The sequence below is a fragment of the Mesoplodon bidens genome (genome assembly GCF_964165515.1).
Source record: "Mesoplodon bidens genome assembly, chromosome: 9".
NCBI lineage: Eukaryota > Metazoa > Chordata > Mammalia > Artiodactyla > Ziphiidae > Mesoplodon > Mesoplodon bidens.
Genome location: NC_138166.1, coordinates 50,600,429 through 50,618,835, shown reverse-complemented (window position 1 = coordinate 50,618,835; position 18,407 = coordinate 50,600,429). Strand labels below are relative to the sequence as shown.

Here is an 18,407-nt window from a genome sequence, read left to right as displayed (position 1 = left end):
ACTTCGGCTCCCCTTACTGCCAGCTCTGTCTTAAGGTGGAGTGAAAATGATTAGTGTTAAGAAAAGACTGTTTTACTGAAGGACAAACCAACCAGAAAGAACATGTGGGGCTAGTTAGGACATAAATTACACCAACATACAGCTGTCTATTTCAGAATTGTACAGTGACTGCACAAGGTACCAAATCAGAAGAGGTTCCGTTTCCAAGTTCTGATTCATAAGAGCTTCCAAAGTAGAGCCGGTACATATTGAATTTTGATTCATCTGGAAGCACCTCAGACATCTCTAGAGAAACAAGGGACTGCTCTAAGCCACATTCTCCATCTCCAGCTGAATCATCAGAGCCACTGCTGTGGTTAAGAAAAACCATTGAAGACAGACTCAGGTCACTATCAGAGCTGGAACCTCCATCCTAAAACACACAAAAGGACAACCAGTTATAAAGCTCTAAATAGTCCACAATTCAAAAATAAACCACACAGAGACAGCATTCTAACAGACCAGTACAAGGAAACTTCAGGCATTTTTTTTTTTTACAAAAGCTCTTATTGATTCTCTAATGGTTCTGAGTCACATCACAAAATTTTAACTATTAAAATAAGGAAAGACCAAATGGAATGTGTAGATAACTTGCCAACCATCTCCCCCAAAACTAACAAAGCTAGGACTCAGATCGATTTTATTTTCATGTCTCTTTCAATTCACATTTTTCTACTCTGAAATGATAAAGCACTCTATAACATGGTTGATTCATCATTATAGAGTAACTTACTTGTAAACACCTTTTTTCCCCTTTCATTAGCAGAAAAAAAACTTCAATGGCTTGCCAAAATAAATAGCAAAAACTTGGTAGTATGTAAATTTAGTCCCTGCAAGAATCTCCAACAAAATGTAGGAGAGGGGAGTATACAGTTGAAAAGCCTTCCCAGAAAATATATGGTAAAGTCCATAATGTGGCAGAGATCAAATTATTTTCTGCCAAAATTAAAATATTATCCTTAGGGCTTCCCTGGTGGCGCAGTGGTTGAGAGTCCGCCTGCCGATGCAGGGGACACGGGTTCGTGCCCCGATCCCGGAGGATCCCACATGCCGCGGAGTGGCTGGGCCCGCGAGCCATGGCCGCGGAGCCTGTGTGTCCGGAGCCTGTGCTCCGCAACGGGAGGGGCCACAGCAGTGAGAGGCCCGCGTACCGCAAAAAAAAAAAAAAAAAAAAAAAAAAAAAAAAAAAAATTATCCTTAGAGAAAAAAACTGATTCTAGGGCTGGAGAACAGAGATTATAAGATAAACCTAGAACATCTTGTTATATAGGGAAGTAAGTAAGTGATCAAAGGATGATGAGGACATATCAAAAGGACACAGAAGTCATCCAAAAGGGGCTCCTATTTGCCATACCTGGGACTATTTGAGTTTCAAAATAACTATCTGATGATCTTTTTTAAAAGTAAAAAACGAATTTAAAATCTCAATATAATTCTTATCTCAATTCAAAGAATATCCTTCCACACACCAATATGTTTTGCCAGTAGTAAGGTAATGTTAGAGAAACAGACACCAAACTCTTCATATAATTACAAATTCTCTGCAAAGCCAATATTCCAATTATGGTACACTCGACTAAAGGTAAATATCTATACAGTTAACTAAAGTTGTTAAAAAATAGGAATTTTTTTTAAGGTTGAAATTTTGGCACTGAACTAACTGCTCGTATCACTCATAAGACACCATAATAACGATCTCCTCATATAACTCACCTGCAGTCCACAGGACAGCAGCCTTCCATGTAAGGCCTCTAACTGGGCATTGTAAAGTAAAGCTTTCAGATCAGCTCCCGTAAAGGAACTGGTTACTGATGCCACTTTCTGAAGGTCCACATCATCTGCCAGAGGTAGAGAGTCACTGAGAACGTTTAAAATTTCAAGACGTGACACCTGAAGGGAGAAAAACTAATTGATTTAACAAATAAAATTGAATATGTTATTTTAAACTGTGTATTTTAGGATTTTTCTTATAAATTCACTTCATATATCTTATAAGCTTTACAAATAAGTTGAGGAATGTACCACTAGACTACATCTATCTTCCTTGGAACTTCTTCCCTAACAGAAGGAACACAGGCAGGAAAATGAATGAAAACCAACATTCTTAACTATTCAGTGTAAATCATTTCTAATTCAGACAGTGCTTATTTTCTAGATTTGGGCAAATGAGACAAGAAAGTGTTTTGAAAGAAAAATTAAAATAACTGCTACATGTGATATACAGACATTTTATACCTTTGACTATTCATTTGTCTATTTCTTCTTTTACTCATTCATTTATAAATTTGGGAACAAGAGCTCCATCAACATAGGACTAGGAAAAAGTCATATCTCCATGTAACATGCACAGATGCTTCCTAGTCCTATGCTTGATTCAGTATCAGTCTTTTGTCAGGATAATGAGGCATGTGATCTTTGAACACAGGGAACATGGACATGTAATACTTGTTTTCCTTCTTGTTTTTCCAATTGGCCAACACTGAAAGAGTATGAAGTTTTCAGACTTGCATGGAATGGCTGGGTCAAAAAAAGGCTTTGCATCTAATTCAGAATCTTTTCATGCTGTTAAGAAAGCAGTGACTAAGGCCTTTGCTGAAAGCTGGTCTTCTAAGGACAACCTCTATTACCTGGCAGAAGTAAAGTTCACAAGGAAAGAGTATAGCATTTGTTGGATTTTGGACTCAAAATATGAAATTGTCACCTGATCAGGAGGAGGACAGTATACACATTTATCAAGTCGGCCAGGCCTGAGCAGGGCAGGGTCAATCAAGTCAGGGCGACTAGTGGCAGCCAATACATAAACACCTAGAGGGGGGAAATAAAAATCCTTTACTAAATCCTGGTGAAATTTTGTTATAAGAAGATATTTCTGTATTTACAATTATTACCCTGTAAGCCTTCTACTCCATCCAACTGAGTCAGCAACTGGTTAACTACACGATCTGTAACTCCTGTATTATCGTGGCCTCGTCGAGGTGCAATAGATTCAAATTCATCAAAGAAAAGGATGCAGGGCTTTGCAGCCTGCGCTCTGGGGAAACAAACAGTATTTCCTAACTGAGTAGGGCTTCAGAGTCTGAAAAGTAATTTCATATATATATCTATATCTGTATACACATACACACACATATATATATTTATGTATTTATTTAATTCTTCACAACAAACCCTTAAGGAAGGCAAGACATATGTAATTATCCTTGTTTTCAGTAAACCAGGTCTTAGAGAGGTCAGGGAAGACACGTGCCCTCTGGACAGAGACTAAAACAAAAACCAGTCTTACTCAATGAGTGAAATGCTTCTTTGATTCTTATTACAAGTAAACTCTTTTGAATATGCTTATTGGCCACCTGAACTTCTTTTGTGCCATGTCTCTTCATGTCTTTTGACCATTACATCTTGGCGAGCTTAGTACTTTTATTTTGTAAGGCTCTCTATAAAATATATTTTAGTTATATATATTACATTTTTTTCTAACTTGAACTTTGACATATAGTTTTATTAATTTATTAACTAATTTTGTTTTAATTAAAAAGAAGATAACATAATTTCCATCTCTGGTAAAAGAATGGACTAGATGTCTAAAGAATCGCCCCTAATACAAAATATCTGTCATGGTGACGGAAAAAAACCAACAAATATCTTAGTAAATACATGGCAAGTAAGATAAATCTGGGGCCAACAACACACTGGATTACCTGTGCCTTGAAAGTTTGGCAAAACTCTCTTAAAACACCAACTAGGTCTGATGTTTGATTTATGCAAGTATTTTTAACTAATGCCCATTTTTTTCCTACCTTTACAAGACTATTCATATTTTGTTTCTTCCTTGCTTGACTTTGGTCAAATATATTTTGTCTATGTTACCCAAGTTTCAAAAATACTGGCATAAAGTTTATAATATTATTTCACAATATTCCCTTATTATCTTTTACATTTCTGGTATATCTTTAGTCTTGCCCTCCTCCTCCCCTTTATCCCTAACGTTGTTTATTCATGCTTGCTTTCTTCTTGATCAGGCTTGCTGGAGATCAACTGTATCAGGTTTACAAAACATATTTGGGTTTGTGAACTTCTCTACTGAATTGTTTTCTATTTCACTAATTTCTGTTCTTTATTATTTCCCTCTTTATTTTAATTTATATCTGTATTTTTCTAATTTCATGAGATGGATACCTAGTGATTAACTTTCAGTCTTTTTTTCTTTTCTAAAAATTAAAAGCTGTATTTTCCTTAAGTTTTGCAGTATCTCACAATTTTAATAAACAGCATTTTCCTTATTAGTGCTCATTATTTTCCATTAGATCTCTTCTTTCACTTATGATTTATTTAGTTTTTAAAAAATACCTAAATGTATGGGGGGGCTTATCCTTTTTTTGATTATTTTAATTTGTGTTTTCAGAAAATGGAGTCTGTATGATATTATTTCTTTGAAACACTGCAATTGCTATGTATGGCCAATTTTCAAAAATGTTCCAGGTGTGCTTGAAAAGAATGTGTATTCTCCAATAGTTGGGTACATGTTCTAAATATGCTTACATCAACCTTGCTGAATGTTTTTTAAATCTTCTAAATTTTTACTATTTTGTTAAACTATTTTTTCACTAACTAATTACTGAGAACTGTGTTAAAATCTTCTACTATGAAGGTGGATCTGTCAATTTCTCCTTGGAGTTCCATAAATTTTTGCCTTAAGTATTTTGAAGTTACAGTATTAGATACAAATAATTTTATAATTGTAATATATTTCTGGTAAATTGAACCTTTTGTCAATATGTGGTTGACTGTCTTTACCTGTAATAGGCTTTTCTTGTAATATTCTTTTCTTAAATTGGGTGGTAGCAATACAAGCGTTCATTTTATTATTCTTTAAAATATATATGTACATTATATATATTCTCCTAACTGCATATTTTATAATAAAATTTTAGTGGAATGGAACAAAGTAACTCTTTCATTTAGAAGCTTCCTGTAATCCTATCACATTTAAATAATTTTTTTACTCTTAAATATTAGCTTCTATATTCATATGTATTTTTATAAAAATGCAGTAATAATTATACTCTATTTTAATTACATTGGCCACATGGAATCTTAATTTATAAAAGAGATAAAGTGGGGTAATTATGTGCTTCATATACTTTGAGAATCCTTGAATAACTACTTATGATTCCACTTTCAGCATTTCAGAAATATTTCTATTGTAAATATAAAACCAAATAATTTCCAAAACTTAATATCAAAAATGTTTTATATTTAAGTGGTATTTGGTAAAACAGTGAATTTTTGTTCTTCAGTTTATTAATAACCCACATAAATCACAGGTTTCAAACATCAGTTTTTCATAAAAACAACTGAAGACCAAAAAGCATTGACTGATAAATAACCAGAGTCAGTTACTTAAAAAAAACATTCACTGGTAACTAACCTAATAAAAATATCCCGTACAGCTTGTTCACTTGCTCCAATATATTTGCTGAGTAACTCTGGTCCCTATTAGGTAAAATAAAATTAAATTAGAATTAATTCAAAACTATCTAAAAACAAAATATAATTTTTGTTCATGACTAAGTCTAAATGCAACAATAGAAAAATTTTAATATAATGAATGGATTTCTCTGAACTACATTTAAAAAATTAATGCGGCTGGACTAAATATCATACCACAAGTTCTATACTTGGTGTTTCCTTTGCTTAGAACATTTGTCCCCAGAGAGTCTCATGGCTCATTGCTTCATTTTATTTAGATCTCTGACAAAATGCCACATCCTCAGAAAGGCCTTGTCTGACAAACCCACCTATGACCCACTCCAGTTACTTTACACCTCCTTCCCTTGACTGTTTTCCTACCTAGTACCTTCCACCACCTGACAGTATATTTATACATTGAATGTGCCTGTTTATTGTCTCCCTCCCTCCACTAGTAGAATATAAGCTCCGAAAAGGCAGTTTTGTTCATTACTGAATCCCCAGTGCCAAAAACAGTGTCTGCTACATAATAAGTACTGAATAATTATTTGTTTAGTAAGGTAATGAATGGTTTAAAAAGGGAAAATGTTCCATTTATCTCAAATCTTTGGAGACTCCAAAAAATATGTAATGTGACATGAATTACTTTAATTGGCATCTTCAGTAACTGAAACCAATTTATTTGCTCAGAAGTTGAAGAATATATCATTTTTCCTAAAAGTCAACTGACAAAACTTTCAAAACAAACTTTACTACATATAACAATATCAATAATGAGGACAGTCTTTCCTTAAATTGGGATATTTTAAAAAACTGAATAGGCCCTAAAGTGATCTCCAATGAAAAATCATTACCTTGAAAAGACCAAAAAGTGATCAGGATATGTGACCAAAATAAAGTATTTCTAATACTCAGCCATCTAGATAGTTATTAATATACTAGTATTTGATTATATTTTCTCAATATAGTCAGAGAACTACAGAGGATGGAACAAGACACAACTAAGGCAAAATATTAGGAAAAAGGCAACATACTGGTGTCAGTGAAAGGGCGGTCTTTGATGCATGCCTCCTAGGATCCACCCTGACCTACACAGCCTCAGCTCTCTACCAAAACCTGTGCATTGAGAACTCATCCCAATTGTGATTTGAAGATTTACTAAAGGGAAGAGATAAGATGTCCTCCCTAATGGAACAATCTAAAATACAACAATATTTGCAAGTGTTAATCTTGAAAATTATATGTTAACAAAAAAAGTAAAACTACATTCTAGTGACAAGTAAAAAAGAAGAATATGGTCATAGTTATTCCAAATTCCAAAAAAAGAAGATAGGAAAATTAAAAAGTTATAGCTCTCCATCAATGCCAGGATACCCACATAACCAGCTCAGAAAATCTCATGTGATAAAAAGAGGGTAGGCATAACCCAACTGCAAATTAATAAACTGGATTTCAGATTATAAATCAATTTTGAATAAGTTTACAATACAGGTTTCCCTCACTTTTTGAAGTTTGCTTTACACTACTTCACTTTTATGAAAGACCTACATTAGTAACAGTTTTCGCTAACAAAGAAATCCAAAGGAAATGTTCACGTTTATGAAAAAGGGTGAAAAGCAAAAAGCATTCACTGTTTGTCCCGCTGTGAGCTGTTGGAGAGGCAGAACATACCCCAGCAGCAACAGTAGCGCCACCAACCTTCTTCCTAGGGGACTACACGCAGCATCGAGCCATCATAGTTTTGAACTGTGTCTGGGAGCAGCTGTGCTTTATCTCGATTTATTTTGTTCATCCATTAGCAAGATGTGTCCAATTGCTTCTTTGTTTTCTACCATTTCAGTTTACAGTAATGTTTCATAGAAACACTACTTCTGGATGGTGGGGGGAAATCTGAATATGATTCCTTTGCCTTGAAATGTAATCACTCTTTGGCAAACAAATATTGCTGGCGTGCTGAAGCTGTACAAATAAGACAGCACATCCCAGACCACAATGACACACCAGTGGTGGAGTGTGAAGCATTACCCAAACTGATCTGCTGGCATGTCCTTTAATGACCATACTCACCCTATATCTGAAACAATTTAACCTGGTGTGACACAGCAAGGGTGAAATATAGCCAACAAATAAAAACCCCGGCTTCCTGCCTTAGTGTGGTCTCCAGCCCCTAGTCTTCTAGGTTTTCTTCCCCCTTCAAGTTTGCTCTTTTATCTGATTATTTAGGTGTAATTCTATTTTATAATGCATGAAGATCTGCCTTAAGCAAGAACATAATAAGCCCTACAAAAGAGAGATGCCTCATTACTCAATTTCCCACACAGTTAAACTAATAGATGGATCACTGCTCCTACTAGTTTTCCAAATATGAGATTAACCCGCTATCAAGAAACATAAAGGGTGTTGGCGAGGATATGGAGAAATAGGTATACTCACTCACACACTGCTGGCAGGAATGTAAAATGGTGTGGTCCTCAAAAACTTACACATAGAATTACCATATGACCCAGAAATTACACTCCTGGGTATATATGATTTCCAGAGAAATGAAAACATATGTCCACATAGAAATTTATATACAAATGTTTATAGCAGCGTTATTCATAATAGCCAAAAAATGGGAACAACCCAAATGTCCACCAATGATGAATGGATAAACAAACTGTGGCATATCCACACCACCTTAAAAAAGACTGAATATCATCCCGCCATAAAAAGGATTGAACCACTGAGGCATGCTACAACTTGGATGAACCCTGAAAACATTATGCTAAGTGAAAGAAGCCAGACACAAAAGGTGACATATTGCATGATTTCTTTTCTTTGAAATAGCTAGAATAGACAAATCCACAGAGACAGAAAGCAGATTAGTGGTTGCCAGGGGCTGGGGGAAGGAGAATGGGCTGAAAAAGTTTTGCAACTAGAGAGAGGTGCTGGCTACACAGCATTGTGAATGCACTAAATGCCACTGAACTGTACACTTTAAGATAGTTAATTATGTAAATTTTCCCTCAATTAAAAAAAAAAAGAAAAGAGATAAAAGATAAATGCCAAACATACCTTGACACTAATAAAATTCATTCCACTCTCTCGTGCAATTACTCCAGCTAGTAAGGTTTTTCCTGTTCCAGGAGGACCATACAACAGCACTCCTGTCCTTTGTCGTATGGGCAAGTTTGCAAATAATTCTGGGTACTGAAAGAAAAATATGACAAAGAACTCAACTCTAAAACAAATGACTAAGCAGTGGCCAAAGATCAAAAGTACTTGGGTGGTAACAACGGCCATCTTTATGACAGTACAATGATAGAAAAAACATTCCTACTCAGAATAATAAATGAACTCAAAGGAACTACCACAGATTTTTCCCGATTGGACCATGGAATACATTCCGCATAAAAAGCATATAAATGCATCAGAACTTCTTTCCATTTTTTCCTGTTTTTTTCAAACATTATAATAGTACTACATTAATAAAATAAAAACTAACCTTTTAACAAGTATCCTGCCTTCCACTTGTATGGTTCATGGGGCAAGTTATGACAGCTATGTATATTCAAATATATTCAATCAAAGAAAGAAAATAAATAATAGAGAAGCATGTGTAATTATAATCGACAGTAAAATCTCCCAAGAGTCTCAATGCTGAACAAGTAACTGACTGCTTCTAAATTATCTTCTAAATCACCAGTTTCTCAGCAAGAAAACTTTTTGAACAGGTGAGCCAAACATCAGGCTACTGTCAGCAATCTCCTAGTCTCCTCTATTAAGTACACCTATTTAGTCCCACGTGTTGACAAAATTTCAACCTCATCTCGACCTCCATTCTAATCTGAAAGAGGCCCCAAAGTCAGCACTTACGCAGATGGCCTCACGTATCTGGCCTGGGATGCATCTGGATACTGATGTTTGGTGCCCAGACCCAGCATTTGGGGTCATGACCCGCAGGCAAGTACTTCCCATGCCCCTGTTCTCCCAAACAGGCTTTAACCCCCAGTCTGGGCTGCACTCAGTATGTCCCAGGCCCCACCAGACAGTTCCCAGGACTGTCTGTAACTGAGGTCCTTACATGTAACTGAGATCCTTACCCATTTCTTTATCTCTTTGGATGGGCCCCTGATCTCATGCAAAGATCCTTTTCTCTCAGGTTTCTGATTCAAACACACCACCTCCTAGATTCTACTTTTGATCTTCTAAAGAACAATCTACAACTGCCCCCTCTATCCTGCTGTCTGCCTGGTCTATGCTGCCTGCTAACTCTGCCTTTCTAGACTGGCATCCAGAGTCTAGAAATCTGGCTTAATCCATCAGCTCTGTGGATCTAAATGACTCTCCCACCTGCCAGTTTATTCCAATCTGTTTCTGCTCAACCCTAGCTGACTGTTCATTTGCTTTAGTACAACCTGGACGATTCAAGAAAAACACAAGAACTCTGAAATTCACATCAAAATGTGTTTACTATAAATATCACCTCAGCTTTCTTTCCAGGCAAGGAATACATCAGATACTTTAAAAATCTGTTAGAGTGCCAAAAATAGGACTGGACATTTATTTGGTAATAATAAATACTTGTTGGACCAAATGGAAGCTGGGAAAGCCAACATATACAGCCAGAACCGATGGATGATTCAGTGGTTCTTCTGGCAGTCGGTAGTGCTTGGTTTGGTTGTTTTTTAAGTACCTTGGCTGGTAACTGGATAGTGTCCACAAGTATCTGCCGAACTTCGTGTAATCCGCCAATCTTATCCCAGCCCAGGTCCCTAGGGTTATGCAGGTCGACATTTCGCAGAGACACAGGAATAAATCCTCGGAGAGCCTTTCGCAAGTCCAATGTTGTTAAAACTAATTCTGTTTAAAAATAAACAAAACTTCTTTTGGTAGTCCTATTTGTATATGAATTTTCAAAACATGCCATCATACTGTTGACCTCTCTTACCCATTTTCCCCTCCCTTACCCCTTCCACTCTAGTAACCACCACTCTGTTCTTTGTATCTATGTGTTTATGTTTAGTTTGGTTTGTTCATTTATTTTATTTTTTTGTTTTTTATGTTCCACATATGAGTGAAATCATGTTATTTGTCTTTCTCCATCTGATTTCACTTAGCCAATCTTAACTCAATTAAAAAAAATGCCATCAATTTAGCTGGAAATGCCAATTTTCTACTCAAATAGCTGCTTATTTGAATACTAAAATGGAATATATTTAATTCTTACCTTACTACAATTACACTTCTCCACGACGGAAAGAAGAGTCCAAATTTTGGTTTTAACAGTAAAACTTACCTTCCCTGGTGGATATACTCTGATGAGAGAGACAAGAATGTATGGCTCGATCCATAAGCACTGTAAAATCTCTAGCCACAAACCCTTCAGTTTCTTTTGCTATACACTGCAGATCAAGATCAGTGAACTTGTTCATATCACAGTCTAGTTTATTTTTTATTACATTATACAGAATTTCACATCTTTGATCCTAAAGAAAAAAACACAAAATTCAAATTTATAATTTTACTCAAGTGCAAATTTCTGTACATGGATTTTGAGAAATATCAGGTTGACATAATCTACAGGGACAGAAAGCAGATTGGTGTTTGCTTGCAGGTGGAGTGGGGGAGGGATGATTGCAAAGGGGCAGTAGGAAACATATGGGAGGGTGGAAATGTTTGCTACTTTAATTGTGGTGATGGTTTCATGGTGTGTATATATATATATATATATATATTTATGTTAAAACTCATCAAATTGTACACTTTAAATAGTGAGTATGTTGTCTTCAATTACACCTTAATAAAGTTGTAAAAAAAAAATCACATTCATAAATGATTGCTCTCTTTCTCCAGTAAGAAGATTTTTATTTTGGTTCCTTTAAGGGTTGTTGTTATTCCTATAAAACATAATTCTAAAAACACATTCAATGACCAATACCACTACCATTCTGTTATGCTTAATAACAGGTGTATTTTTGTTCTTCAATAACAGTTAATTAGCACAGGGTCTGAATATTTAGAGTAGACGTAAGAATTTTAAACAAGAAGTTAAAATAAGCTTGCCTGTTCCAAAACATTCTTTTTGAGCGTGCTGCCACTAAAACCATCAGGACTGAAGTCCCCAGAGATGATGGGCTGTATATATTTGGTCTTTGTCTTGCTTCTGGCACAGATCTCCTAAAACCCTTAAAATGTCCTAATGATAAGAGTGATAAAGGTGTCTTGACATTAATAACAAACCCCTTTTAGCCACACCTGAGTTTACGTTAATGAGGTGACTTTTGGAAAGCACCTAAGTATGGGGGCTGGTTGCCAGGGGAACCAACCTTGACTAGAGGATTGAAACTTTCAGTCCCACCCCCTGATTTCCAGGGAGGGGAGAGGGACTGGAGGCTGAATCAATGACAATGGCCAGTGCTTTAATCAGTCATGCCTATGTAACAAAGCTTCCATAAAAACCTAAAAGGACGGGGTTGGAGAGCTCCCAGGTTGGAGAACCAGAACACTTCCATGTGCCACCGGGCCAGGCCCCAAACTCCACAAGGACAGAAGCTCCTTTGTTTTGGACTTCATCCTATGTATCTTTTCATCTGACTGTTGATTTGTACCCTTTAATATTCTTTGTAACAAACTGGTAATCTAGTGAGTAAACTAGTTTCCCAAGTTCTGTGAGTTGTTCTAGCAAATTAATTGAACCCAAAGAGGGAATAGTGGGAACCTCTGACTTATCACCAGTCAGAAGCACCGGTAACATTGGCATCTGAAGTAGAGGGCTGTCTCTTGGAACTGAGGCCTTAACCTGTGGAATCTGACGCTCTCTCTGGGTAGTGTCAGAATTGAGCTGAATTGCAGGACACCCAGTTGGTGTCCAAAAATTGCTTGATGGTGTGGGGAAAAAACCCACATGTTGGAAATGGGTGCCAGAGTCATAGTGGGTACAGAATATTAGTGCTGGTAAAAAAAAAAAAAAAAAAAAGTTTAGTCAGTCAAATTTTTAAAAGAAGAAATACTTAAAAAAAGGTAAATATGTGAGGTGATGGATGTGTTAATTAACTTGATTGCGGTAAAGATTTCACAATGTACATGTATAGCAAATCATCATGTTGTACACTTTAAATATATATAATTTTACTTGTCAATTATATCTCACTAAAGTGGAAAAAAAATTCTAATTTCCATAGTGTATTTACAGATTTTACCAATGCGAAATGAAGCAGTTCAGAATTTTTAGGGTTTTTGTTTCTTTTTAAATGGAATAAAAAAAGAAAACTTAATAATAATAAAAAAGAAATGCTGTTTTATAAAAAGACATTTCCTTGGAAAGTATCTGGTAATATTTCGGATGGTTACAAACGAAAATCGTCCATCTAATAGCAAAACATTCACTGAAGGTCGATTTTTAAGTACCCTTAAGATCACTAACATAAGCATTACTTTAAAGCCATAAATCATGAATAAAATTGAAAAATATATAATTTATATAAAAAGTGACATGGGAATTCCCTGGCGGTCCGGTGGTTAAGATTCCACACTTCCACTGCAGGGGGCATGGGTTCAATCCCTGGTTGGGAAACTAAGATCCTGCATAACACGCAGCACAGCCAAAAAAAAAAAGGGGACATATTTCAATAATCTTCACAAGTAGTATGTTACCTGGTCGGGAGGTTGAATATGCTGGACACACTGAAATATGTGAATTCCTTGAGCAGAAACAAGTAAAGGATGTAGAGAATGTTGAGACTGGCTTGTAGCAATCAGTGCCACCAAACTTCCCATGGAAATAAACTCTTTCACCACATCGTTCAAAGCTAGAATTAAGTAATACAGTGTAAAAACTTAGTACACAAAAGCATGAAATTTTAAAATCATACATTCATTAATAATAATAACCTAAACTTGAGCTTTAAGGTGGAGTATGAATGGAATGGCTCCTCTTTACCGTTTAAAAGTTAAATCTTCCATTCATTCATCAGTTTATCTACTGAGGACCTAATTTTGGCCAGGCTCTAGTCAATCTAATGAAGGTATAGGAAGCACTGTAAACTCTGTATACTCAGAACAATGCCTAGGTGAGGTTCCTTCATCTAGATCTTATTAAGTAAATGAAAAGGAGTCTCTGAAATAAATATTATAGAAGGATGATAATAAAACACAATATGGAAGTTTAAGTAAGCAAAATACAGCTCATATTCCTATGACTTCCTGAACAATCTCTTTCTACTCTAGCTTTTGCAAGGTTTGGCTGGTATGAGGTTAGAACTGAAACAGGCATTAATAACATATACCTGAGTCCTGACCTAGAAATCTGCAGCATTCCCTTAAACACTAGACTAACAAGTCTTGCAGATGCTACAGGATTCCAAATGTGAGATTAACACCAGTTTACGGTAACCCAAGCCACCGTGGTTGCATTTTTTATCTATTTCACCTCTTAAGAACCTCGAGGCAGTGGAAGGCTGCGAAATCCTCCAACCCCCACCCTGGTCCCACCCTCTCCTTGAACCCTAAGCTCTAGGCAAAGGAGTATTGTCTAACATACTGTGATTTCTTCACCTCTGTACCTTTGCCTGTGGACCACACTTCCTTTGCAGCTTCATTAGCCTGAAACTGTTCCAAACTAACTTCTACTACTCCATCAAAACTCATCTCAGGGGGCTTCCCTGGTGGTGCAGTGGTTGAGAATCCGCCTACCAATGCAGGGACATGGGTTCAATCCCTGGCCTGGGAAGATCCCACATGCTGCAGGGCAACTAAGCCCCATGCGCTACAACTTACTGAACCTGTGCTCTAGTGCCCGCGAACCACAACTACTGAAGCCCATGCGCCTAGAGCCTGTGCTCAACAAAGAGAGAAGCCACTGCAATGAGAAGCCTGCGCACTGCAACAAGGAGTAGCCCCCACTCGCCACAACTAGAGAAAGCCCTTGTGCAGCAACAAAGACCCAACACAGCGAAAAAAAAAAAAAAAAAAAAAACTCATCTCAGTTATGAACTCCCCCCAGAAGACCCTGATAATTTCCCACACCATCCTCAATTTAGTGTATGTGCTCCTATCACACCCTGTACATACTTCTAAGAGAACATATCCTACCTACCTCCTAGTTGTGTCATCCTGGACAAATTACATAATCTTTGAATTTCCGTTTACTCACCTGTAAAACCAGGAGAATATCTGCATGTAGAGTACAAAGCAACCCCTAGCCCTGAAAGGGCAGTCAACATGTGGTAGCTGTCATTATCAGTCTTCTGTACTAACATTATACCTGTTTACTTTTATTTCCTCACCAAGACTCTGAGAATATAGACTGTGCACAGAAATATTTGTCAAATGAACAAAGCAAGAGTAAATCTGTACAATTCAGCAATTTCTAATAAGTGGAGGATAATGAAAAGGCCCCAAAGACTAATGATGAAGTCGTAGAATTTTCACACTGCTCTGACTCTACTGATCTTGCTAATACAGAGCAACCTTAGAACGCTACCAGAGGCCTCAAAAGCAACACATTACATAGCACATATTCTGTTCTCTAAAGAGAGCAGATTTACTACGAAGACTGGAAATGCTGTCTGATAAAGGACAAGGGCCTGCAGCCAGCGAGTGAACGTGTAACGTTACCATGTGCGAGCCTCCGGCTCTGCACAGCCTCAGGACTGTGCTCGTGTTCTGGAAGAGCAGACAGGCCAACAACGAGATCCAGGTCATCCAACAGGACAACAGAAGGCTGCCGCCACACCGCCTCTGAGAAAGCTGCCTCTAGGGCTTTCTGTATGTTTTCAAGCCTTTTTCCTTAACACAGAAGATATGAAATGGTTTTATTGTTATTTGAGGGCTGGGAAAGGTCAGGCTGCCATTGAAAGCATCAGAAAAGCTCAATATTGATTTGACTATGAAAATTCAATCAATACAGTATTTTGTTATATATATATATATATATACACCAATCACTAAAATTTGTTAATCATTAACATGGTTTAAATAATACAGCCTCAAAGGACTAAGTACTGAATTTTATAAAACTGAAAAAAGGAATATGCTACTATAATTTCTATACATATGTATTTATTTTTCCTTGCCTCATTCCATGGAGAATTTCAGATGGCTTACAACAAAACAGTAAAATAAAAGCAGGATGTGGGAAAATATAAATGAAAGCAGGGGATCACAAGTCAGATAAAATCAAACACAAAGGTAGCCACCTAGAGATCCTAGAATTGCTATATTTGAATCATTAATTTGGCTTCAATCTTCCTGGTGAATCACAAACTTTTAATTTTCAAAGAACAGAGAGCATACCAATTCATAAACCAATATAAAGAGTTCCTGTTACTTAGTTCTCAAACAAAATTTTCACATGAGGCTTCAAGTAGACTCTGAAGAGATGGACAGTGTCTCTGAAACCACATTTATAGAATATGAAGTAATGGGTTTTCAAAGGCCATTTCTTAGTTTCCTATCATATACTAGATTAAAAAGCAGAATATAATGACTAGTTGGGACTATATGGTAGTGGTAGCCAAGGGGGGAAAAATTAACTACTCAGTAAAATCTTTCTGATTTTTAAAAAATTAAATAGATAATATAAATGTCAAAGATTTTCAAAAGTACAAGTGTACAGCTGACCCAGGAACAACATGGGTTTGAGCTGTGCAAGTCCACTTATATGTGGGTTTTTCCAGCAGTAAATACCACAGTACTGTACCACCCAAGGCTGGCTGAATCTGCGGACACAGAGGGACCATGTATACAGAGGGCTGTGACTCTAAGCTACACAAAGGCTTTTGTTGCATAGAGGCTGGGACCCCAACACTCACACTGCTCAAGGGTCAGCTGTATGTGATAAATTTTAAGTCTCCTCTTTGCTGTCCCTAGCCACCCACTTTCCCTCCCCTGAGGCAGCCACCCTACGAGTTTCCCAAAGCAAGTCAGAGGGAATCTATACCCGTTAGAGTATATTCTAGATACTAACTTTCTTAGAGTGGTGTAAGTTGGAATTTTCAGGAATATAGTCTACAAAGAGTTTTGGCTAGGAAAAAAAAAAAGGCCTCCATCAAATATGGAGAGTTTTTACATTTTTATTAGAAACACTAAAAAACATTAGAAAGACAAAGATTTAAACTTTCTAAGTAATTTTAATGACTAAATGACCAACAGAAAAGTTAAAGATTAGATATTTGTATTTACTAGATTACCAGCATTAAATAGTAACATTTCTTTCTACCAGAAAAAAGATTTATGTAGAGTATTACCATATTCATACCTCGTAAAGCTTTACAGTCAACTATTTCCACATGGGCATCCAATATGTTAAATGCTTCTTTACAGATTGCCTTCGCTAAAGTTGATTTTCCACTCCCCTAGAAAATAATTGCTTAAATTAGAACTCTCAATATATTCAGTCACAGAAATAGCCTCTGTCACTGTGATAACCACCAAGATTCAGCCTCATCAATCAAGTATATACTACACAATGTTATATAACAATTACATCTCAATACGGCCAGGGGAAAAAAAGAAAATCCACATCCCTGATTATAAAATAACATTTCAAAAATACGAAATAACTGTAAATACTTAGTAGAGAAAGGTAAAAAAAAACTGTAATAGGGGCTTCCCTGGGGGCGCAGTGGTTGAAAGTCTGCCTGCCGATGCAGGGGACACGGGTTCTTGCCCCGGTCTGGGAAGATCCCACATGCCGCGGAGCAGCTGGGCCTGTGAGCCATGGCTGCTGAGCCTGCGCATCCGGAGCCTGTGCTCCACAACGGGAGAGGCCACAACAGTGAGAGACCTGCGTACCGCAAAAAAAAAATAAAAAAAATAAAAAAAAATATGGAATCGTCCCACATCACAGAATTACTGTCAACTGTTTTGCTGCATCATCCTTCCAGACACTCCACACACATTTTCATGCAAATTTATGAACATGAGATTACAGTATTCCTGAGTGTTTATAATAAATCATTGTCCTCTTTATCAACAGATATATAGAGCTGCATCAGCTCCCTAGTACAATACCACTGTGAGGATGTACTGGACCATAATGTGTTTATCAAGACCCTTCCTGGTGTATATTTATGCTACTCCCACTTTTTAACTATTATAAGTAAAGCTAAAATAAATATCCATACATATATGTTTACTTATTTGTCAGATTATACCTTCAGAATAAATTTCTAGAAGGGTAGTTACTACATCAAAAGGTATACATATTTAAATTTTGCTAAACATTGCTATAAGTGCCCCTCAGAAGACTGAACACTGTTAGGTTTTTTTTTGGATTCTGCGTTCATTTTATTTTTTATAACATCTTTATTGGAGTATAATTGCTTTACAATGCTGTGTTAGTTTCTGCTTTTTAACAAAGTGAATCAGCTATATGTATACATATATCCCCATATCCCCTCCCTCTTGCATCTCCCTCCCACCCTCCCTATCCCACCCCTCTAGGTGGTCACAAAACACGGAGCTGATCTCCCTGTGCTATGTGGCTGCTTCCCGCTAGCTATCTATTTTACATTTGGTAGTGTATATATGTCCATGACACTCTCTCACTTGGTCCCAGCTTAACCTTCCCCCTCTCCATGTCCTCAAGTCCATTCTCTATGTCTGCCACTGTTAGGTTTTTATAATTCTTTTAATATAGGTTTCCTCCCTCAATCTACTACTATTTCTTTCCTTTTTTTCCCCCTAATAAATTTATTTATTTTTGGCTGCATTGGGTCTTCGTTGCTGCGTGTGGGCTTTCTCTAGTTGCAGCAAGGAGGGGCTTCTCTTCATTGTGGTGCATAGGCTTCTCACTGTGGTGGCTTCTCTTGTTGCGAAGCAGGGGCTCTAGGCGTGCGGGCTTCAGTAGTTGTGCAATGTGGGCTCAGTAGTTGTGGCTCACGGGCTCTAGAGCGCAGACTCAGTAGTTGTGG

The 18,407-nt window shown here is 36.9% G+C and overlaps 1 protein-coding gene across 2 annotated transcripts in view; it reads right to left on the bottom strand.

The window, feature by feature from the left end:
* PEX1 (peroxisomal biogenesis factor 1) overlaps nt 1-18,407 on the bottom strand; it is a 79,332-nt gene that overhangs the window by 29,426 nt on the left and 31,499 nt on the right. For both annotated transcript variants that reach the window (XM_081243405.1, XM_081243406.1), the window contains exons 11-21: nt 16,751-16,847; nt 15,109-15,279; nt 13,147-13,301; nt 10,790-10,979; nt 10,187-10,353; nt 8,566-8,700; nt 5,468-5,532; nt 2,928-3,070; nt 2,741-2,844; nt 1,753-1,929; nt 182-412 (exon numbers count right to left, since the gene is read on the bottom strand). In XM_081243405.1, the coding sequence (XP_081099531.1) occupies nt 182-412; nt 1,753-1,929; nt 2,741-2,844; nt 2,928-3,070; nt 5,468-5,532; nt 8,566-8,700; nt 10,187-10,353; nt 10,790-10,979; nt 13,147-13,301; nt 15,109-15,279; nt 16,751-16,847 (1,635 nt within the window). The remainder of the gene's footprint in view (nt 1-181; nt 413-1,752; nt 1,930-2,740; nt 2,845-2,927; nt 3,071-5,467; nt 5,533-8,565; nt 8,701-10,186; nt 10,354-10,789; nt 10,980-13,146; nt 13,302-15,108; nt 15,280-16,750; nt 16,848-18,407) is intronic.